Source organism: Phyllostomus discolor, chromosome 1, assembly GCF_004126475.2.
Source record: "Phyllostomus discolor isolate MPI-MPIP mPhyDis1 chromosome 1, mPhyDis1.pri.v3, whole genome shotgun sequence".
In the NCBI taxonomy this organism is placed as follows: domain Eukaryota; kingdom Metazoa; phylum Chordata; class Mammalia; order Chiroptera; family Phyllostomidae; genus Phyllostomus; species Phyllostomus discolor.
In genome coordinates this window covers 55,365,084-55,389,673 of record NC_040903.2, presented here as the reverse complement: position 1 = coordinate 55,389,673, position 24,590 = coordinate 55,365,084, and the positions used below count along the sequence as shown (strand labels likewise).

At 36.7% G+C, this 24,590-nt stretch overlaps 1 protein-coding gene across 1 annotated transcript; it reads left to right on the top strand.

Annotated features, from left to right (window-relative positions):
- The first annotated feature begins 2,195 nt into the window (after nt 1-2,195).
- LOC114492849 (mitochondrial poly(A) polymerase) lies at nt 2,196-24,328 on the top strand. Its single transcript, XM_028507421.2, has 9 exons — nt 2,196-2,531; nt 5,591-5,763; nt 6,261-6,491; nt 7,952-8,176; nt 12,400-12,611; nt 14,170-14,396; nt 21,182-21,274; nt 21,356-21,429; nt 23,595-24,328. The coding sequence occupies exons 1-9, from the start codon at nt 2,378-2,380 to the stop codon at nt 23,955-23,957; spliced, it is 1,752 nt and encodes a 583-aa protein (XP_028363222.1). The 5' UTR covers nt 2,196-2,377; the 3' UTR covers nt 23,958-24,328.
- The last annotated feature ends 262 nt before the right edge of the window (nt 24,329-24,590 follow it).

Sequence of the window (24,590 nt, the reverse complement as noted above, 5' to 3'; positions counted from 1 at the left end):
CTAAAATTCATATGGACATACAGGTACCCTTCATAGCCAAAACAATTTTGAAAAAGAAAAAGGTGGAGGACTCACACTTCTCAATTTTAAAACTTACTACAAAGCTGCAGTAATTAAGACAGAGTTGTGGTACTGGCATAAGAATATACAGAGATCAATGGCATAGAACTGAGAATCCAGAAATAAACCCAGGTGTCTTATGATCCACTGACTGAAGTAAGTATGCCAATACCATTTAATGAAGAAAGGAGAGTCTTTACAACAAACAGTGTTGGGTGATTGCATATCCACATCCAAAACCATGAAGTTGGACCCCTACCTCATACCATACACAAAAATTAACTCAAAATGGATCAAAGACCTAAATGTAAGAGCTAAAAATACAAAAATATCTTAGAAAAAAACCTCAGGGGTAAACCTTTACAGACTTGAATTAGGCAATGTTTCTTAAATATGACACTAACAGCATAAGCACTAAAAGGAAAAAATAGATAAATGGATTTCATCAAAATTAACTTTATGTTTCAAAGGAAACTGCCAAGAAAGGGAAATTCATCCCTCAGAATAGGATAATATATTAGCAAATCACATATCAGATAAGGGCCTTATAACTAGAATATATAAAGGACTCCTCAAACAGTAATAAAGAGACAAATAATCCAATTTTAAAATATCTAGTCTGAATAAACATTTTTCCAAAGAAAATATGCAAAGAGCCAATAATTTCATGAAGAGAACTCAACATTCATCAGAAAAATGCAAGTCAAAAGTGAGATACCCATTAAGATGACTATTATTTAAAAAAACAAAACAAAATGACGATTATTGGCAAGAATGTGCAGAAATTGGAACCCTTGTACACTACTAGTGAGAATGAAAATGTGCAGCTGCTTTGGAAAACAGCCTAGTAGTTCCTCAAAAGATTATAAATAAAGAATAAATACACGACTCAGCACTTCTACCCAAGAGAAGTAAAAACATATGCTCACAAGAAAACTTACACATGAATGTTCATAGGAGCAACAGCAAGAAGATGTAAAGGACTCAAGTGTCCGTTAACTAACGAGTAGACAACCACACGGGGCATAGCCATTGTTAAAAACAAGCAACAGGCCCCAAGTGGACTTGCTTTTGCTAAGCCCCACGTCACCAGGCCAATTTAACTTCATTACAGTTTTAGCTCTTTTGGAAACGGAATCAGTAGTCACCCGATCAGCACCGTTGAGGTGCGAGTCTGCGTAACAAAGCCTGCCGCGGCGGGAAGTGGTAACCTGGCCACGCCCACCCCGCTGTTTCGCAGGTGCGGCTCCCTCCTTTTGTCCGCCTGCACGTCTTTCATTCCGTGCAGCTCCTTGGAGTTCCTGTCTGTCTGCTAGACAGGATGGCACACTTCCCAACTCGAATTAATTTTTGCTAGAATAAACTCAGCGTGTCTAATATGCTCCAGTTTATCTTTGAACATGATACGATGGAGTAGTATTTGACCTTAAAAAGGAATGAAGTGCTGAAAGCTGCTACGACTCGGATGAACCTTGAAAGAAGCCAATCTCCAAAAAACAACATATTGCATGATTGTATTTATATGAAATGTCTAGAACGGGCAATTCCGTAGAGACAGAAAGCAGGCGAGCGGTTATTCGGCGCTCGGGGGAGTGCGGGATGGGCGGGTGCGACAGCTAACGAGCACAAGGTTTCTTCGGGAGGCGATGAAACGTTCTAACGACGGTTGTGGTGAATTTCGCCCAACTTTGCGACTTATACTGCAAACAAAAACCATTGCATGCATTCTTAAAGGGGTGAATTGTTTAGTATATGGGTTAACTCTTAACAAACTTGTGTACAAGAAGAAAGAAAAATAAACCCTGTACCAGACAACCCAGATTTAACTCCCATCTCTGCCCCGGAATGGCGACGTGACTTTAGAAATATTACTTGTGCGTGCCTTAAAGTCTGCATAAATAAACAGAGATAATAATATTTCCTCTCTCATAGGGTTGTTGTAAGGATTAAGAATCAACACATGAAAGGACTTAGAACAGCGTTTGGTAAAGAAAAACTGCTGTCACTTAAAGTGTAAATTCCAAAGTCAGTTGTTTATCCTCATGACCTTGCTCTGTTTCTTTTCACGACTTAATTTGAAAGAGAAGGAGGTACGGTAAATCTATTGGGTTCTCTTTTTTTATTTTATTTTACAGAACGGCTGGAGAGTGGAAATTTAAGTACGAAAGCTCGAGCGCCTTCATTTCGGACTTAATGGCTTTTATAAGCGAACGTCTTCCGCCCGCTTTGACCCTCTAGGCTTCCCATTCTTGTCTTTTCAGCGCGCAAGCGCAGCAGCCGCGTGCCCTTGCGTCCTGGCGCTCCAATTACTTTGACAATGGCGGCTCGCTGTGTGAGCCTGTGGACCCGTTTACCCATTTGTGCTCAGCGAAGCCAAGTCCTGCGTCCAATCCACAGGCTTCTCAGTAGCCCAGGAACTGTGGCCGCAGACACCAGGAGAGAAGAGCAGTCCTTGGGGATCGCGGAGACAGGTGATGGCGTCGTGTCTTCGGTTTGCTCTAAAGCCCGGCCCGACCATGGGCGAGGGAAGGGGGAAGAGACTGGGGATCGCGGGCGAACGCGTGGTCCGTGGCAACGGCCGTGGAACCTTTGGCAATAGGGTGAGGTTATGTCTCGTGCTCCTCTAAAGTCACTACGGGAATCTAGGGCCGCTCCTGTGTTCTGTAATGAAATTGTTTAAATCTCTGACGTTCAGGTCAAGAACACAATTTGCTAGCGTCTTACACTCGGGTGAAATAATGCTCCCAGTAATAACATGGATGCCACATACCAAATCAGTTACCTCATCATTCACAAATGTGCCTGATTTTGACCCAAGTTGCTGATGGAGGCCAAGTATAGTGAAATCTTGATGAATAACCGGTATTCTTGGCTCACAATGTAGGTCTCTGCCTATGAAATTTGCTGTCGCTGAGTTTATCCTTTTATCCGTTTCGAGCAAAATAAACCCCTGGTAACAGGCGTTCACTGGAACAGGCTATTGACCCGCAGGCATTCTCAATTTGTATGCTTGTGTATTGAGAAGCCCCCTATTATCGAACACCTCTTGTGATCCAAGAGCTGTGTATGTTATTTACAGCCCTTAAAACAATCTAGCAAGAAATGTGTCATTGTCTTCATTTTGTAGGTGTAGAAAGAGGTTCAAGGAACTGAGTGACTTGTGCGCCGTGGTCATATAGCTGAGTTAATTTAGACCTCAAGTGGAGCCGTTAAACAAAATGTGTGTTAATTTCTGCTTTTGCTTGGAGCTGTAGTTTTTAGATATGAAATTATATCTGGGAACAGTTCTAAAGTAGGCTAAACAAGCAAATCATTTTGTGATGAAATAAATGATAGGCCACTCTTGTCATCAGACTGCAGGGAAAAGACTCATTGACAGTCGGAAAGTCAATACGACATTTCAGTGGAATACTGATTGGGTTGTATTTAGTTCTAAGCTGCTTCTGTTAAAAATTCTTATGAAACTCTGAAAATTCGACTAAGGATTCTGCCAAAGAAACTGTTTTTTATTTGTTTAAACAATTAGGCTTTAACAAAGAAACTAGTATGATTTAGCATCTGTATGGTATGGTGGTTTATATTTCAGAATATTTTCATATGCTTTTTTAAGAATAGAACTCTGTAAAGTAGGTATAGAGGGAATTATTATTGCTCCTTTTGATAGATGAGGAAAAGGCTAGACTGTGGCTAAATCAGACTTATCCAGCTGTTAAGTAGGCAAGATAAGGGTAAAACCTGATTCCAAGTCTGTACTCATTTATTACAGCTTTGTTGTTTTTCTTAGGAAATGTGTCTTATTTCGTATCATTAGGATAATGAACTGACTATTCAGGGACTCTTGTGGGGCATAACAAGTAATAAAATTCTCATTTGAATTTCTTCAGTTTAAAAAAGAAAAGGTAACTACACTTTATACTCACTTAGAAGCATGTAATTTTATGATAGAAAGGAATTTGGGAAATACCCAATTCAGTTTTTCACTCTGCGAGAACTCATTGCCAAAACATCCCTAGTAATGAGGAGGTTACCATTTCATAAACCAGGCAATTCACTTTTGGTAAGCATTAATAGTTGAAAATGTTTATAATGAGCTAAAAATCTCCTAATTTCCCATTTCCATGTTAATGTTAGTTTTGGCACAGCTTTCATGTGAGTAGTGGGAAGAACCCTGATTTAAGAATAAGAATTATGTAGTGTATTATTCAGGACTCTTGGATGCAGGTGACAGAAACTAACTCAAACTAGCTTCAGGAGATAAGGGAGGAGTACCAGCCCAGGAAACCAAACTCCAGAAAGACACATAACTGCTTTAGGATTGTGTGGTCCGTGAGAAGTATTACTCTTTTCCTCAGCTGTTGTTTGGTGGCTTCATTGGCTCAGATTCTTCTGTTTGGGGATGTTGATGGGGGAAGCATGGCCACCAGAAACTCCATGTTCATGTGCTCATAGCTTTCTTCAAAGGGAAAAAACCAAAATAATCTTTTACCTGAATTTGAAAAATTCTATGAAAGAGCTTTATGAAGATATTTTGGAGTTTGGTGAAATTAAGGTACAGTGTGTTTGCAGAATTTCCTTTATTTACCAATTTTATAACAACTTTTTGAAAGAAAATGAAGCTAAAAGCTTCAGTTGATTTGCATGCATCAGTTACATTTTCTGTTTAATCTCTTTGGAATTTTGTTGAAGGTATTGGTACTAGACACGGTGGTTTATGATCCCTAGAATGTACCATTCCAGAGTTTTAGAAGAAGCACTGTTAAGCCACCCAACTGTAAGTCAAATATGTTGGATAGAAAAATAAGTTCCTCAGGTTCAGTGTTTGGCTTTAACTTGAATGATTTTTCTTTCTCCTTATATTTGGTTCACTTGTCGATCATTCCTTTGTGGTCAGTGGGTCAGTAGTAGTAAATTCTCGACTATCACAGCTCTTGTTGTCTTCATTTCCTAACCCCTGGAGTGGTTTTTAGTGAAAAAAAAAAATTACCCTGTGTTTCTTTAGTAAAATTATCATGTGCTCTGTATGAGCCGCAACAAGGTTTTAAATTCTTTGATTTCCCTGAGCATGTTGGTAGTTGATGCCTTGGGCCCAATCAAGACCCTTGACAAAGAAGAACTAATAACTTCACTACATTAAACTTCTAACTTCATTGTCTCATTACACTCAAGCTTGTAACAATTTCAGGCTATGGAATGTTACACTTACACAGGTTTTGTATGTGTATTTGTGGAAATGTTAAATAAGTGATTTTACTTTACTGGTGTTGCTTTTAAAATTTTATGGAATGCTCTTTACCACTATGCATTGAATATAGTAAATCAAAACAGAGAAAGTTGGCAGTTTTAATGGCAGTCACAAGAGAATGATAACATGAAAATTGAAGTAATATAGTAACTTTGCTCTTAGAAGAAAAGATGATGACAATTGGGTGAAGTTGTTTTAGTTAGATGTAAAATTTTATATACCTTACAAAATATGCTTTAAGTTTTACACATGTATGTGTGTTGTAAATGATTTTTGTCTCATTCATAGGCTCCGAAGACAGGACTCCCAAAAAGAGATTCTCTGAGGTGCAAAAAGAAAGACGCGAACAGGCACAGCGGACTGTTCTAATACTTTGCCCAAATAAAATCAGTGAAAAAAAGTTTCTCAAATATTTATCCCAACATGGACCTATTAATAATCATTTCTTCTTTGAAAGTTTTGTAAGTATTTGAAAAACAATGTAACTTATTTTTTAAAATTTCTTGCCTCTTTGCAATATGGTAAAGTTAGATTCTCTTTTGTTACCCTACATTTTTCCTTATCTAAATTTTTTTAGTGAGTTTTTTTAATATGAAAATAGGAATACAGGAGGATTGCAGATTTATAAGCTATTTATAACTGATGGATTTTATTACTTGAATACTTTGAATAGTTCCATTATCTTAGGGATAAAGGCCAGTGGGAGGGATCTTTGTTTTGCCATTAAATTTCTATTTCAGCATTCTTTTCAACTTCTCTTGACTAGTCTCACTTTATAGTGTTCCTTTTCTTAATCTGTTTATAACTGTTAAAACCAGTGTTTTTGGTAGAAGCATATCATTTGTAAATTTTAAATATTAATATCTGCTCATGATAATTGCTTTGAGATATGAACTAAATATTATTGTGGCAACTACATCATTTTGAAATGTGTTCTGTTTTTATGTTTCTGTTATAGGGTCTTTATGCTGTTGTAGAATTTTGTCAAAAGGAAAGTGTAGCTTCACTGCAGAGTGTGACTCGTCTGAGCGTGGGCACAGAGGCTGTGATTCCATTCAGGTCACGTTTCTTCAATTTAAAGTTGAAGAATCCACCGAGCCAGACTTCTGAGCAGTCATGTATACCATGCAGTAACCAGTCATCTCCTTCAAGCAAGAAGCTTTTTGAATTACTTTGTAATGCCGAGAGTGTAAGTTTATAAGAACACTTCCTTGACTTTAAAAGTGTGTGTTGCATTATTTTGTATAAGTTCTTATTATTCAGTATTTAGACTACAGAATATGTTGAGTGAGAAGTGAAGGTAATCCGTCCCCACTTCCTACCCCTATGCCCCGTTTGTACTCCTCAGAAGTGACCACATTTGTCCCAAGTTTTGGGCTTTCAGGCTACTGAAGCTTGCTTTCTCTTGTCATTATAGCGACATAATTTGTACATGATGATGTTCTCCAAATGTTAAAATGTTTTATTCCTGGTTTTATTTTTTTCTTCTCTAATAATGTTTATATTAGTTTTTGTTTTTCTTAGATTTTTCAAAGGTTTAGCTAGTTTAGTAGTCCTTTCAAAGAATCAGTCCATGGTTTTATTTATCAAAATACTATTTTTTGGTTTGATTTTCTAATTTCTTTAAAGGTTTTATTTCTAGAGAGAGGGGAAGGAAGACAGAAAGAGAGGGAGAAAAACACTGTTTGGCTGCCTCTCACACATCCCCCCACTGCAGACCTGGCCTGCCACCCAGGCATGTGCCCTGACTGAGAATTGAACCGGCGACCCTTCTGTTTGTAGGCCACTGCTCAATCCACTGAGCCACACCAGCCAGGGCAATTTTCTGATTTTTAAAATTTTACTTCTTTTATATTTCTTTTACTTTTATTTATTTTTCTTTTTTTTTAAAGATTTTATTTATTTTTAGAGAGGGAAGGGAGGGAGAGAGAGAGAGACATCAATGTGCGGTTGCTGGGGGTTATAGCCTGCAACCCAGGTATGTACCCTGGCTGGGAATCGAACCTGCGACACTTTGGTTCGCAGCCCGAGCTCAATCCACTGAGCTACGCCAGCCAGGGCTATTTTTCTTGAATATTTTGTTATTAATATTATTTTCAAATATGAGCATTCATGCTATGATTTGTATTTTAAGTATTTAATTCCAGTTTATACCTTGAAAATGTAATCATTCAGCATTAGTCACATATATACACAGACACATAAATACACACAAACTATAGGATTATTGTAAAGAGCATAGATCTTGGGGCTTCTTTACTTGAAGCATTGCTTATTTCTGGTGTTCCTTACCTTTAACATTAGTTCTTTTGTCTCCTTAACTTTTTTTAAAATGTCTAGTTTTGCATTTGTTTTTGACCTCTTCTGGAGCATTTTACTGTTTTCATCTTTCTTTTATAGTACTTTGTTCTGATTGCCTAAGAAAAGTAATGATTTTAATACTGGTCACTTTTATTTTGCCAGTGTCATTATTTCTCGGTGCTTTTTAAAGGGTATTTTAATAAATCTACTTTTAAGGCCGAAGAAAAAAACGATTGCATATTTTAAAGTAGGTCTCCAAAGCCATTAAGTCTGTAGAAGTGAAATGACAATTATTTTATATGACTTGTGCATTTTTGTACTCTGTTGGTTTTGTTTTTGGCCAGCTAGGTAGATGACCAGCTGAACACTCTGTTGAAGGAGTTCCAGCTGACGGAGGAGAACACGAAGCTGCGCTATCTCACCTGTTCGCTCATCGAAGACATAGCAGCTGCCTATTTTCCATACTGTGAAATCAGACCCTTTGGCTCTTCCGTGAATGGTTTTGGGAAATTAGGATGTGATTTGGACATGCTTTTGGATCTAGATGAAATTGGAAAATCCAGTGCTCACAAGGTATATTTCTTTAGATCACTAAAATTAAGGTATTAGAAAAGTAAGAAAATCTTTGAATAAAATTATAACTGTTGGTTTCTAAACTTAGTAAACATTGTGGTTAAAGAATATGGTCTGTTTGATATCAAATCTTTGAAATTGTAAAGTCTTTTTATTTGTCTAATATGTGGCCATCTTTTAGTACCATTCTTTTTATACATAACAAAATGGTTATTTTCAAGAGTTCAGAAGTTTTCAGGTTAGGCCAACATTATTTACTGTGTTATTCAAAATATCTGTATCTTAACTAATTTTTTATCTGTGTTATCTAGTTCCTGAAATATTTTTAAATCTCATGATCTTTGTCTTTAACAAGAAATTTTGGTGAGTTGCTTTAGTAACACTCACATTCCTGCCCATAGTTCACAGTTTCTCCAGTTTCCTGGCTCTAATTCCATTGCTTAGGCCTATTTTATGGTGGTGTTTTCACTTCTCTTACCTCAGTGATTTTATTCTTCTCTCATTTATATTATTTAATTTTTAAAAAATTACATTATCTCTTCTGTTTCTAACCCTTCCTTTGCATCTGAGTCATAATACCCGATCCACACTAGCCTAAAGAAAGGAAATTGGCAGTAGAAGAGGCATCATAGAACCCATGGTCAGGAATGTGGATGAGTCTTTGGAAAGGACTAGCACTAGGAAGTGTAAACTATCAAGAATTCATGAAGTGTTCTTTCTTTCTTCCCACAGATTTGTTTTATTTTTCTTTCTCCCCTTCACTACCCTCTACCACCATTGATTTTCCTTACATTTTCTTCTTTGTGGTATACAATGCACCTGCCCCAGAACTTCTGAGTTACATATTTCAGCAATGTGGTTGCCTCTGAACCTCAGTTCCAGTTCCTAGTAGAGATCTCTGTATGAATGATACGTTCCTACAGTGCTTAGATCAGTTGCCTGGGCCTGGGCCTGGGCCTCTGGACTGAGAGTAGGGGGTGAGTGGGTGGGTAGATTTCCATCATAAACATTGTTGGGGCCTGAATCCTTTTTGTAGTAATTTCTGGAAGGAATAGTGGTTGAGGGTAGGGACCCTCACAGATAATGCTGCAGTGAGTGAACAGCTTGGTAAATTGACTCATTTATACAAGTATTCCTTTGGGATAATGTCCTAGTATTATAACAGGTAGTCAAAGTATACACCTAAAATTTCAATAGATACTGAAGTCATCCAAAAATTATATCCTAGTTTACATCTCCCCTGATAGTATATGCGTGTTTCCCTACCCTCATTAGTGCTGGTTCTGTCAGCCTTTTTGTCTTTGCCAGACTGATAGATAAAGTCTCATTGGTGTTTTAATTTCTTTAGTTTGTTTCCAGTAATTTTTTTTAAAGATTGACAATTTCTCCTTTTTTTTTAAGGTTTTTTAAAAAGATTTTATTTATTTATTTTTAGAGAGGGAAGGGAGGGAGAAAAAGAGAGAAACATCAATGTGCGGGTTGCTGGGGGCCGTGGCCTGCAACCCAGGCATGTGCCCTGACTGGGAATTGAACCTGCAATGCTTTGGTTCGCAGCCCGTGCTCAATCCACTGAGCTACGCCAGCCAGGGCTGTTTCCAGTATTTTTTAAATTGTGAGAGTATGTAGATAAAATTCTGGGTTCAAGAATCATTAAGGCACTTATTTTATATTCCCCTTTAGTCTAATTATGGTATTAATTTAAGATATAGTTAGGTTTATTTGTTTTCTGTTTGTTTGTTTTGTAGATTTTATTTATTTTTTAGAGGGGGGAAGAGAAGGAGAAAAGGAGAGAAACATCAGTGTGTCGTTGCCTCTTGAGCACCCCCTATTGGGGACTTGGCCCACAACCCAGGCATGTGCCCTGACTGGGAATGGAACTGGCAACCTTTTGGTTTACAGGCCTGTGCTCAATCCACTGAGCTACACCAGCCAGGGCTGTTTTCTTTTTGTTTTTCTCTTTTTCTTTTTTTATTAAATATTTTATTGTTGTATTACAGTTGTCCCAGTTTTTCCCCCTTTGCTCTTCTCTGTCCAGCCCACCCCCTTCTCCGACAGTCATTCCCCACACTGTTGTCCATGTCTACATGTTCCTTGACTAGTCCCTTCCCTTCTTTCCACCGTTATCCCTCTCCCCCTTCTCTTCTGGTCACTGTCAGTCTGTTCCTCATTTGCATACTCTGGTTCTATTTTTCTCATTAGTTTATTTTGTTCATTAGGTTCCTCTTATAGGTGAGATCTCACTTAGCATAATATTCTTCAGTTCTATCCATGCTTTCGTGAAAGGTAGGAGTTCCTTCTTTCTGCTGCATAATATTTCATTGTGTAAATGTGCCACAGTTTTTTGATCCACTCATTTACTGATGGACACTTAGGCTGTTTGCAGCACTTGGCTATTATAAATAACACTACTGTGAACATAGGGGTGCATAAGTTCTTTTGATTTGGCGAATTTGGTGACTTGGGATTCTTAGCATATATTCCCAGCAGTATCAGAGATCTTAGGGTATAATTCTAACAGTGGAATTGCTGGGTCAGAAGGCAGTTACATTTTTACTTTTTTGAGGAAATTTCTGTACTGTTTTCCACAGTGTCTGCACCAGTCTGCATTCTCACCAACAGTGTACTAGGGTTCCCTTTTCTCCACAACCTTGTCAGCACTTGTTTGTTGATTTGTTTATGATGGCCATTCTGACCAGTGTGGGGTAATACCTCATTGTGGTTTTACTTTGCATATCTCTGATGGCTAGTGATGCTGAGCATCCTTTCATATGTCTCTAGGTCGTCCATATGTCCTCCTTGGAGGGGTGTCTGTTCAGGTCCTTTGTCCATTTTTTAATTGTACTTTTTGTCTTCCTGGTGTTGAGTCGAATAGTTCTTTACATATCTTGGAGATCAAACCCTTGCCTGAGGTATCAGTGGCAAATATGTTCTCGTATTTGGTTGGTTCCCTTTTTGTTTTGATGATTTTTTTTTTATTTAGCCATGCAGAAGCTTTTAATTTGATGTAGTTTATTTGTTTATTTTTTCCTTTATTTCCCTTGCCCTAGGAGATGCATTGTTAAAAATATTGCTGCATGGGATATCAGAAATTTTACTGCCTATGTTTTCCTCTAGGACTTTTATGGTTTCATGACTTCTACTTAAGTCTTTTATTCATTTTGAGTTTATTTTGGTGTCAGTTGCTGGTCTAGTTTCAGTCTTTTGCATGTACCAGTGCAGTTTTCCCAACACCATTTATTGAAGAAGCTATTTTTACTCCATTGTGTGCTCCTGCCCCCTTTGTCAAATATTAACTGACCATAGAGACATGAGTTTATTTCTGGGCTCTCTGCTCTGTTCCATTGATCTATGTGTCTGTTCTTATGCCAGCCCAGACTGACTGATTCCAGTGTTCTTGTAGTATAGTTTGATATTAGGCATTGTGATCCCTCCTACTTTGTCCTTTTCTCAAGAAGAGGCTATTCAGGGTCTTAACTTGGTTCTAATTTCTTTAGTTTCTAGAAAACAAGAACATGTTTTACTATGTTTCTTAGCCATTTTTATTCTGTTAATTTTTTGTTCAAGTCTTTGTTGCCCATTTTTAGAATTGGGTGGGTTTTCCTCCCTTTCATGTGTACAAACCCTTCATAAATTAGGGAAAGTATTCCTTATGTGACATTTGTCTTACTTTGTCTTTTATCTAGTACTGGATATATGCCTTGCCTTAAGATGGTTTTAATTTTTATATAATTGTATTTCTTCTTTTGCGTGTTCTAGAATTTTGTGTAATACTTAGTGAATCCTTCACTTCTTTGAGATTTTAAAACTATTCAACCATTGTCTTCTAGCTCTTTACTGATAAAACATTTTACAATGTCTTTGATATATGTTGATATTTTGGTTTTTGCACCAAAGTAGGGATGTGGGTTGTTGTTTGGTTTGTTTCTTGTTAGTTTTTTTGTGGCCCCATGACTCATTTGTTGAATAGTAATTTTCCCTCAGTAATTTGCAGAGCTTATTTTATTAAATATTAAATTCCTCTCTATATAGTTAAGTCTGTCGATGCTATCTTCTGTTGATCTTCTGATCTTGTGTGTGTACTGTTGTCTGCTTTTGCCTGTTTTGTTTTTTGTTTTTGTTTTTTTGTTTTGCTAGAAATGACTTAGAACATCCTTTTAGAAAAGATTATATAAGAAATTCCTTTTTATAAAATGCTTCTATTTGCAAATGTTTTCATTATTCAGACCTCAGGAAACTTTCTGATGGAATTTCAAGTGAAAAATGTTGCTTCAGAAAGAATTGCAACTCAGAAGATCCTGTCTGTGATAGGAGAATGCCTTGACCACTTTGGCCCTGGTTGTGTGGGTGTACAAAAAATATTAAATGCTCGGTGTCCGCTAGTGAGGTTCTCACACCAGGCCTCTGGATTTCAGTGTGATTTGACTGCCAACAATAGGTATGATTGCTTAAGTTTATCATCTTAACTGTGAATATTATAAGGTATTGGCATAGTTTTTCTTGTAATGAACTGTCCAGTGGGTTTGGAGTCATAGATGTGCTTTAAAGATTTGAACATGGGGTTCAAAAAGTAGGAAATACTTTCTGTTAGATGCATTAGTTTTTTGGTATTCATAACTAAAATGTTAGGATATTGTGTTAAAATGTTACATACCTAACTAACATCATTTTTTGGAAGAATTGTATTGCATTGTTATTGTTTATGCAGCCTGATGACAACATAAACTACCTGTAGTATATAGTAGTATATAGTCTTCTCTATATAGGCTTCTAAATATGCTTAGAAAATAAAGTAGCAGCTTGAGTTTGACTTCTGAATTATCTCCAGACACAGTCAACTCTGTGTCTTAAACAAATATGGTATTTGCTTAAGTCAGAATGTAGTCTGAGTGGCTTTAGAATGTGTAGGTTTTTCTTTAACATATTTTCATTTTATTATCCTAGCAACCTGTTTGCTTAAAAAAAAAGAGGATGAGAATAACAAGTTCCTTTATACTCGATTACTTTTTCTTTTTTCTTTTTTTGTTCTCAATAGGGAAAACATTGAGTTTGTTTTTTATTTATTTTTAAAATAATATTTATTTCCTTTTCACAGGGAGGGTAAGGGAGGAAGAGAGAGAGGGAAATAGTGATGTGAGAGAAAAACATCCATTGGTAGCCTCTTGCACATGCCCCAGTAGGGGACTGAACCTGCAGCTCAGGCATGTGCCCTGACTGGGAATCGAACCTGCGACCTTTTGGTTCATGGGGCAACACTCAACCAACTGAACCATGCTGTCCAGGGGGAGAAGTTTATTTTTTAATTCTGGTATTCTCATTGCATGCATTTCATGTCACTATATTATCTGTTACATAAGTAATCATAACTAAAAATACTCAGAAAATCCTATCTAGAGTAGTTTTAATTAAACTTAAGGGTTCACTAACAAGATAATGCTGAGTACTTCTGAATTTCTCTTAAGTGGCTGATGGAGAAAAAGTAAGTAAAAATATACACTGCATTTTCTAACATTAGTTTATTTCTGGTATGTAAATTAGAACAAAATGACATTTATCTTTGTCTGTAATTATCATTGTCTTGTTGGGACAGGTTTTTAAACATTTGTTTTAATAGGCTTCAGGTTTTTAATCCTTGCATCATTTCTTTATATTGGATACTTCACACTATTCGATATTTATTTTTCAGCTTAAGTTAGCTTCATTTATATAGATAAAATATTTTTATTCTAAAACAACGATAACATCACAAGTTGCATAAAAACAGATAGCTTTTACAAAAATGATTTTTGATAGAAAAATACTTGATTCCAGCTGATACTTGTAGGAACTGCATATTTTATATTGCAAATATGTTACACTTTTGGTTTCCTGGTCATGGTGTTCTGAAGACTTTCAGATATTGGAAGATATTTAGGTGTTTCTAGTTGTGTGTTTTATTCTACTTTGGAATCATAATTTGGTGGGTTGAAAATTCTTTTCATTTTTCTCTCTTGAAGGATTGCCTTGAAAAGTTCTGAACTCCTTTATATATACAGTGCCCTGGACTCACGAGTGAGAGCCTTGGTGTTCAGTATCCGGTGTTGGGCTCGAGCACATTCATTAACGAGTAGTATTCCTGGTGCTTGGATCACAAATTTCTCCCTTACAATGATGGTCATCTTCTTCCTCCAGAGGAGATCACCTCCTGTTCTTCCAACACTGGACTACTTAAGAACCCTAGCAGGTAAGACTACAGGCAGTGTCTGTTTTCTTCCTGGCATTTTGAGTGAATATAATTCCCATGTGTTATCAACGTTGTGTGTGTTTGTTTATTCATCCTGTAATTTGTTGTCTCTATTTTTAAAGCCCTATGGATCTTAAATTTAAGTGCTTTTTATTTTTTTAGTGCCCACTAGGGGTCATAAGAGCAGATGATTTGTGAAGCTGAGGCCCATAGACTTTTTTGAGAAATCTGTTTTGTTTACTTTTTTTGTATCAATTGACAAGGTTGTTTACAACTATCATGAGACAGTTGGAGCCTCTCAGTTTGCCGAAGCTTGGGTGGGGGGGGCGGGAGACATCAACATATCCCAGATACAGCTTTTGAGTGGGTCACAGATTCATAGATGGCTATGTAAATTTGAACCTATTTCCAGATTTCTGTCAGTTGCTAAAAATTGTTTCATGATGTTTAAAGATCCTAAATTTTTTAAAAAATTATAATCAATCTTAGGTAAAGTTTAAAATCAGTGTGCTACTTAACTTACATTATTAAAAAATTGAAATTTTGATATACTTAAAGCTTGAGATATCAAAGTATTAAAATCCTAAATTCTAACAGGAAGATAATTTAGGGATACACTTAAAATGTATTACACTCTGTAGTCTGCCCATCCTGTATATTGCTGCCAGATAATTCTTTTAAAGGACGTGTCTAAAGCTTCCCTGTTTAAAGTGACTTTTAAAGGGGTTTTATTCCCTACAGAGTAAACCTCAGACAGTGTCTTTAGCATGTTGTTTAAGACTTTCCTCTGTCTAGCCCCAACACAGTTTTCCAGCCTCCTTCCCACCGTTCCTCTTCGTGTGTTCCGTATTCCTCCCAGTGTTGTGAGTACCTTCATGACGTTTTATCTTAGCTCTTGTTCACACTGTTTTTCTACCTTGTTCTGTTGATTCTCTCTTCTATGCCACTTTCCCTTATTCCAGTTATAAGTAATCTTTTCTTTCCTGTGAACACTTTAAGTACAGGCTGAAATTGAACTCTAAAACAGCTCAGTGTGACAGGTTAATGGAAAGTAGGAAGTTTGCAGGCAGAGTGGTGGCCATGTTTCTCACTTTTGAGACTGAAATAGAGGGCAACACCCATGCTTGTCCTTGTCTCATTGTTTGGTGTTACTCATTCACTGAGTATTTATTGGTTACTTACCGTGTGTTTGGTGTTATTTTTGGTGCAGTGGGGATATGGACGATATTCTCAGGAACTCAGTCTAGTACGGAGGTTTAAAATTATGCTAGTTATTTTGGAAAAAGAATTATTTGTGGGCAAATTTAAATTGACTTGCTGAGTTTTTATTTTAAATTTATTTTAAAATAAATTGAAATTTATTCACATCTGTGGTATCAAAACAGGTGAAAACTAGCTTTGGAATTCTTCAGTTTTCTATTTCAAAATACCAAATAGATGTTGAAAGGTTTTCACCTTTTAAAACATGGTATGAGGTATTTTCAGGCTGTTTTTTGCAGACATTTTAGGTGTGAATTGCCAATAAATGCAAGATAATGTGATATAATTATTGCTTTGGTCTTTGAAGTTCTAGCAATGTCTTGAGTTTGCCATAAAAGAATTTTTCACATTTGATATTCAGATAAAAGCTATCAATTTGTATATTTTTATAAAAGAAGAAATGCATTTTGCTTGCTTCTTGCTTTTTATTGGAAAACAGCATGAATTTCTGTAATACCTTTCTAGAATTTTGTTAACCACTGTTTGGAACCTAAAATAAGTTACAGTCCAAACTTTATAGTCTTGTATTTAGGGCCCTTTGTGAGCTTCCTTTTTCTCCTCTTCTGCATTCATTCCTGTATGCAAATCAGGAGCTTCAGCACTTTAAACTCCTTGTGGATCCTCAGATGTTTTTCCATTTTCCCCTCGCTGTCCCTGCCTCTTTTTACATGGAGAACCTCTTCAAGATTCATCCAGGGAAGAGAGAGAGAAACCCATTCAAAGGCATCATTTTGTTAGGTCTTTCTTGCCTTCTTGCCAGGAGGTAGTGCTCCGTTGGCATCCAAACACCCTGGGCACACCTGTATCGTAACAACTTTTAGATTGTTGTAGTTCTTTAATCTGCAGGCCTTTGCCAAGCTTTTCTAGGGCAGGCTGTCTTTGGCTCCTTTCAGATCTTCGTTCTTGGCATGGTATTGGATCTGTAGCAGAAGTTCAGTAAATAGATTTCACATGGGTGGGTGAACATTTTAAAGTTGAAGGCTGTTTATAATGAGCATCATAGCACCTTTCATATTTTGATTAGCCTGGAGTTTCTGTTTCTTTGTGTTTTCTTAAATTTCTACTCCTTTCCCCCATGTCTCTTATTTTCTGGTGTGTTTTATTCTTTTTTTTGGCTTTGCTACCTTTGTTATATTTACTTCTGTACTTAAGGCTTTTCTGTACTTAGTACCTCTCTGCTTATAAACAGTTGTTTGATTAGAGGGGTTTTTTTTTTTGTTTTGTGTAGGATCTTTGTTCTTTTTTTCTGTGAGGAATTTAAGGCTTGAGGAAGAAATGACTGAGTAGCATCTTTAACAGATTTGTTGCAGAGACCCCAGTGTAGACGAGTGCTCTGATTGGTAGCTCTGTGTGATCTAGTAACAACTTACTGAATGCTAACTCTGTGCCAGGCACTTCGCTAAAAAATTTTATGCATCATCTCATTCAATCCTCCAGCAAACCTTATTAGGGCAGAGTTACTATTTTCATTTTACAGGTGAGGAAATGAAGGCTTTGAGAGAGTATCTAAATTTCTTTGAGAGAGTATCTAAGGTCACATAGGTAGAGCATTCTAGACCCAGAATTCAAACCCAAGCACTTTTCAGAGTGTAGATAGAATACACATAGAAGTACATGTATGTTATCAACATTCATAAACTGAACACATCCACGTAACCTCTACCAAATTGAATGAAGCACCCCAGAAACAGCAGCTGGGCTCCCTTCTAGTCACTGTACCCCTCTCCCACCCCAGCTCTTTTCACAGTGTGGATTAATTTTACCTGTTACAGCTGGTGTAAAAGGCATGGAGTATGTTATTTTGTGTGTGCTGTTTTCCCTCTCACCATTATTTTTGGAAGAGTCATTCATATTGTTAGTGTATTTGTGGACCATTTGTTTCCATTGCTATGTAGTATTCTATTAGGTGAATATACCAAAAAAAATTAAATTCTATTTTTGATGTGCATTTAAGTAATTTGAAGTTAGGGACTACACAGGTGGTACTAGTGCGACAGTTCTGGCACGTTTCTTTTGGTGAGTGTAGGTGTGTACTAGCAGTGGAATTTTCTTTTTCATTTTAAATGAAAAATTTTTATTTATTGATTTTATTTTCAATTACAGTTTACATTCAGTTTTATTTTGTACTAGTTTCAGGTGTACAGCATAGTGGTTAGGTAATCGTATACTTTACAAAGTGTTTACCCCTGATACAGGAGTGGAATTTCTGAATCTTAGAATTTGGGTGTATTCAGCTTTAGAGACATTGCCAGTTTTCCGAGGTGTAAACTCCCACAGGCATCATATATGAGTTCTAATTACTGCATGTCTTTGCATACCTGGTGTTGCCTTTTTCTTATGTAGCTCTTCTTAATGCATGTGTGGTGGCTTTATGGTGTGGTTTGAGTTTCTTTTCCCCAATAACTAATGAAATTGACCATCTCTTTATATGTCAGCTCTTCAAGTGTCTCTTGTGAGGTTTCTCTAAGTCATTGCTTTTTTATTGGATTATCTGTTATTTTTTATTTGTAGGAATTTTTGTATGTTTTGCATGAGTCCTTTGTCACATATTTTGTATGTATATATCTGTATATCTCAGATATATGTACACTGCTTCCCTTTTCCTTCTCTTAATGTTGTCTGATGAAAAAAAACTGGTTTTTTCAAGTTCAGTTCTATCAAAGTTATACATGTACATAGATGAAGAGTAAAAATTTTCTACAAACTTTGTAAGAATAACTTGCCCTCTGAGCCCGTTACATCTAGGCAGGCAACCACTTTAACTCAAACAGCTGATTTGTTTGATATTTTAAACCATCCGTATTTCTAAAATAAAATGCTTGAATTGTGGTTTCTTGACTTCTAGGTTTAGGCACCAAAGGAGGAATTAACTCTTTCTCCTGTACCCCCACCACACACCCGCCATATTTTGAAAGTAGCTATAGCAGCATTGTGGTGTGCGCTCTTCACACGATTATGGCTTTGTCAACATTCATATCTGACCCATGGACACTAAGACTGATTTCCTTTTCTACCTAACTTATCTTTTGGGGGTTAATATAGTTTTTAGTACTACTTGTTTTCTGTTTTGTTTGTTTGTTTGCTTAGTTCTTATGTACTTAACATTAATTAAATCTCAAACTTGCTACCGTTGTCTATATCTTTCCTTGAAAGAGTCAGAAGCAGGTAATATTCTATTAATTAATTCTTCCTTGCCTAGCCTCTGTTTTTTCTAAACAGCTTTTTATTTTGTTTTGTTTAGTCTTATGTTAGAGACCTTCCTCAGATGCCTGATGAGCTTCAAATTTCTATTTCTGTTTGAGTTAGAAACCAGAAAGTTAGTTTGAATCTCTGAGCTTAGGTGGGGTTTGTTGTCTGATGAACGTTTGTTGTAGGATAATAGGGCTGCACTGTTTTATTTGGAGGAACTTTAGATGTCAGAATCTCTGGGTCGTTCCGTTTGGGCTAGTCATAGTCTCCAGAAATGACTCTTTTAATTCTTTTTAAAGAATTTTAATTTAGTTCCCCCCCCCCCCCCCCCCCGCCCCGGAAGAACAGGCCAGGCTACTAGCATACTGACGTTTTCTGTTAGGGAAGAAGAGATGGGGGGGCAGGGGAGGGTGGAGTCTAAGTACTTTTTTAATCTTGGAGTTCCCAGTCCTCCAGGCAGACGTGGTGCTGCAGTCCCTGGGCCAGCAAGGGTGCTGCCTTGGGTATCTGGCTTCTTGGCCTTCTTTGCTGCTGGTTAGGGCTTAGTGTTTTCATATCTCCTAAGTCATTGCTACTTGGTCATCTGTCCTTCAGTTTAAAATTTTTTATTGTTCCTATCTCTTCTGTTCTTGATCTTTAAAATTTTACGTCATTTTACTTTTATTTTAGTGGTGTTTTAGGAGGGGTGAATATAGATGCTTGTGTTTCTTTAACCATCTTTAGTCTATGCTCTTAACCAGGATATGTAGAGGCTGCCTCCCTGAGAGGCTGAGTGTTATTGGAGCATGTGGCATGGTGTGAGGAGCAGGTAGGACTTGACTTTGTTGATTTACCGTGTCCCTTTCTAAGTTCTCTCTGACAGTTGTAGATAAGCATGCAGAATCAAACATCAGGGATCATTCAAACTATTGGTTATGTGCCTGCTGATGTTAGGCACTTGTTCTGGATTAGACTGGATGGAGAGGCAGTAACGAATAGAACAGTGGTCCCAAACTGGTGTCGGGGAGAAGACTGCATCCACACAACCAACGTGCAGTCAGATAAGCACTAAAAACAAAATGGGAGGTCACCAGCTTCGGAGTTAGGAAATGCTTTCAGGTGAGGTGCCATTGACTTGATTAAGGTTGAGAGTTTGTCTGCATATTTGTACAGTGGAAGGTAGATTAGAATGATGAGGAATTTTATGGTGGTTGTACATTTATCAATAATTAAGGAAATGATTATCTCTGTAGATAAACATATTGGGTTGGTCAAAAACTTTTTTTTTCCTGTAAGATGGCTCTAGTGGCGCTTAGTTGTCTTCAACTTCATTTGACAGCTGTATTGTGACAGCTGTCATGTCAGTTTGCATTAAAAAAAAACTTAACAAAATTAGTGAATTTTTATGTAGGCATTTTAATACTTAAGGTGGAAGAAAAGCAGTATTTTCAGCACATTATGCTTTATTATTTCAAGAAAGGTAAAAACACAACTGAAATGCAAAAAAATAAAAGATTTGTGCTGTGTATGGAGGAGGTGCTGTGACTGATGGAACCTGTCGAAAGTGGTTTGTGAAGTTTCATGCTGGAGAGTTCTTGCTGGACGATGCTCTGCAGTCAGGGAGACCAGTTGAGGTTGATAGCAATCAAATTGAGACTTTAATAATTCAGGACAGTCAATGTTATATATACCATGTGGGAGATAGCCAACGTACTTAAAATACCAAAGTAATAAAGTTACTGGTCAAAATGAAAAGTGTGTCTTTTATATTATGGAGAAAACTAAATGGACGTTTTGGCCAACCCACTACTATTAGGAAAGGGGAATGTTTACATCCAGTGTAGTGTTAAGTTTATTGTACTGAATTCCAGTCTCTTTTAAAGTACTGCATTTTAGAAATTACTTGGTTTTTATAAAATTCTTAGAGCATTCAGTTTGTGTCGTGGGTGGATTATTGAAAATAGTGTATAGAAAGGTGATAAGAGTGGAAGTGGAGATCAAAATAAAATACTATTGATCAAAGATAGTGCCAAGATTTGAGTTGGTGAAAGATGGGAACTGCCTGCATTTTCATTTATAACTAGAAAACTGATCACCTCAAAAGATACATTAAGAATCGTTGGTTGATAGGCAGTTCTAGTAGGCTAAAGTAAATGTAATGTTCATGTCCCTGTGGTATAATTAGTCTAAATCTTTTAAATGGAGTTTTAAATTCTGTTAACTGTAAATATATGTGACACTGAGTAGTAATAGGAAATACTAATCTATAACTGATTTATTTAATTATAGTTTTCTTTTCTGAATAGGGAATATCTTTGAAGTATAATGTGAAATATTTTTATTTCTGTTTATGTAAGATGCAGAAGATAAATGTATAATAGAAGGCCACAACTGTACATTTATTTGTGACTTGAATAGAATTAAACCTTCAGAAAACACAGAAACACTAGGTAGGTGTTTTTCTTTTCTTTTTTGTTCTTTTTTGGATTGAAACAGACTTTTTTCTTATTTATGTTCTCTCTTTTTTGCAGAATTATTACTGAAGGAATTTTTTGAATATTTTGGAAATTTCGCTTTCAATAAAAATTCCATAAATATTCGACAGGTAAATAATATTTTAATATTTGGTGATTAGGTATCTGATCTCCTACTGTATTAATGTTTAGTTTTTTTATTTTAAGAAATGAAGGTGGGATTTATTTTTTATTATTAAAAAAAACTCTTTAGAATCTTAACAAAGGAATATTTCACTCAGAACAGACATCAGGATACAAATTACAAGTGTTTGACCCCAGCCCTGCCCCCCTCTCCTCTAAAAATATATGGGAAGGAGACAATAAAATCAAATAAGCAATTCTGTAAAACAAAGTCTTCAAATCCTATAAATGTGATTAAAATCTAAATTCTTTTGCAGTACATTTTTTTTAATATGTCAAAAGACCTGCTTTAGTGTCATCCCGTCCCCCAGGAAAGAACCCAATGCCCCTGTCAGGAACATGCAGGCTACAGTTGACCAGCCAGCTCCTGTTCCCAAACCCCTGTGTACACACGTGTCTTCACACCCGAGCCAGGGGCGTGTGTGACTGCTGCTGCCGTGCGTGCGTCTTCCTGTTACCGACCAGCATCCAGCCCCTCCCGATGGGCAGGCAGGGCACAGAGAAACCCTTAAATGGCAGCGAGGGTTTAACGACAGCTCCTAACAACCAAATTTCAAGCATTTCCAACCAGTTTTCAAAGCACTCTAAAAAATGTTATTACGTTTCAATTTCACAGTAATAGATACTAATAAGGAAATTGATGCTTAAAGGAGATACATAAGTTGACCAAGATCAGTCACCTAGTTTTTTTTGGAAGAGCAAAAGCCAGCTCTTTCAGTATTTAATACTGTATCTTTCAAAATGTGGAATATATTTTGAAAAGTTTTCTGGGAAGCATAATTTTACAAAGAGTTCTTTTTCAATGGGATCTGTGTTCTAGAAAACAAATTGGATATCTGATCTCAATGCTAGATTTTAGTGAGTCCCTCAGTTGAAGCCCTTAGGTTTTAATTTATTTAGGCAAGTGAACTTATGATTTTGGTTCTTCTGAATAGCTGGAGTGATAGACATCTTTCTGAAGAAGAAATCACAGACCCCTAGGCAAAATTTGTTTGTAAGTGGGGGTAGGTACTTGAGACCCTTCCCTGATTGGGTTTGTCCTGTTTGTCGTTTTGGACATTCAGTTACAACCCTTATAAGATTGGCTTTCTAAAACACATACTCAGATTTCTTGTTGTTTCTTCAGCTCTCCTTTTTTCATTCTTTCCTAATTTTTATCCTGCTGATGGAGATTGTTTTAAAAAAAAGTGTGGGGAAGAAAGGGGCTGAGACAGAGCTCTGGAATACGGTCTGATTAGTAATTAGATTCCAGTTTAGAAAAAGGTCACTGAACACATGAAATTCTTTATCCTTTTTGTATTCTTACCCCTGAGGGCTCAGAGATGATGGACAGGCAGAGCTTTGCTGAACAGTGGAATGAGAGAAGTCAGGGAATAAACATGTGCTTGCTTACACTGGAGAATCCTGAGCATTTGTTTTGTCATTTTAAGTAAGAAATGGTGTCATTTTGAAAGGAAAAGATTATATCAACTAATGGAGTCATGGCTGCAGGTTTTTTACTGTTTTCCCTGTGAGCTGCCATACCTGGCAGAACCTTACTTAAGTTGGATCTTTAAGAATGATGAAATAGGAGACTTTCAGTGTTTTCAAATGAATAATGAGTAATCCTTTGTTTCTTTTCTGATTTTATACGCTGGAAACAAATTTAATTTAAGGATTCTAGTTGTGCCTTTGTACTCATTGTAGTAGGTGTATCTTTAACAAATCTGAAAAACAAATGTATCTTTACCTTGCATTCTGCCATTTTTCTTTTTCTTTTTTTTTCCCCTTCCCAGTTCTATCCTGTTAGGTAAAAGAGGTTATTTTAAAAATACTTTCATTGATTGACTTAGTCCAGATGCTCTCAATTGAACATCATCATCCATGGCTCAAAAACCAAAGTAATTTTTCTCTAAAGAATGCTCATAAAACTGATAGAAAAAAGTCAGCAGTGCATACATACACACAGATGCATAACACGTATATACCTAGTCCTTTTCGGAAAGAAATTCTTTACTCTGTAAAGTTAATGCTGGTATTTTACATGCATTTGACATTTTATTAAGCCAAACTGTTCTTAATTCTGAGCCTTTCATGTGTGTATATGCTTTTTCTTCCTTGTAATAATATGTAGGGAAGGGAACAGAACAAACCTGAATCTTCTCCACTGCACATTCAGAATCCTTTTGAAACTTCTCTCAACATCAGCAAAAATGTAAGCCAAAGCCAGCTGCAAAAATTTGTAGACCTGGCCAGAGAAAGTGCCTGGATTTTACATCAGGAAGATAAAGATCACCCTTCCCCATCAAGTAATCAGCCATGGGGGCTGGCAGCCCTGCTGCTGCCTTCTGTAGCGAACAGTATGTCTCATGCCAAGAAGAAAAAGAAGAAGCCTGCAAATGAACGGGTTAAAAACTTGTTGGAATCCATAAAAAGTAGCAGTACAGAAAATTCCACAAACACCAGTGGGAAAAGAACAGATAGTACTCAAGCATAATGGCTTCTGCTTGGCTTTAAGAGCTGGTTTTATCCTATAAAATGATCTTCGGGCCGCCTGGTGGACTTTTCACAAAGCTCAACTTTCACCTGATGTCTCTTCTTTTCATGATCTTCGATCTTCTCTCTGGGCCCTTGATCTGGTCTCAAGTTCTGGGACGTTTTCAGGCTGATCAGGCTACGACACGGGCACTTTATTAAAACATCAGCTATAAGGAACAGGAGAATGAAGATTGAAATGTATGTTAATAAATAACTGTACAAAGCGAATGGTAAAGATTAGTTTTAGAATCATTGTCGATACCCTTGTCAGTCCCTAGGTATGTACATGTACAGTCGATGAATGCAATAAAGCTTCACATTTTGGTAATACTCCCTAATTAGTATATATTTTTGTATTCTGTAAGCAAAGTGCTTTTATTCACATATAAACTAAAAGGGGTTGGTAATGATTTTGAAAAAAAGTTAATGTTTTTAAAAGATGAATGCAGACACTTAAGTCACTGTGTTCTGGGTATTCTATGCGATATTGGTACATTGTATTTTAAATATTATTTAGTTTTTCTATTTTAAAAATTAAAGCCCTATTACTATTAATCTGTAGTATTTCTAGTATTTCTTCACTTCTCTTTTG

Excerpts from the sequence above, each read along its gene's own strand:
- LOC114492849 (XM_028507421.2), top strand. The coding sequence starts at position 2,378 with ATGGCGGCTCGCTGTGTGAGCCTGTGGACCCGTTTACCCATTTGTGCT. Across the intron at positions 12,612-14,169 it reads GATTTGACTGCCAACAATAG|GATTGCCTTGAAAAGTTCTG; the intron begins GTATGATTGCTT and ends TCTCTCTTGAAG. Across the intron at positions 14,397-21,181 it reads CTACTTAAGAACCCTAGCAG|ATGCAGAAGATAAATGTATA; the intron begins GTAAGACTACAG and ends TGTTTATGTAAG.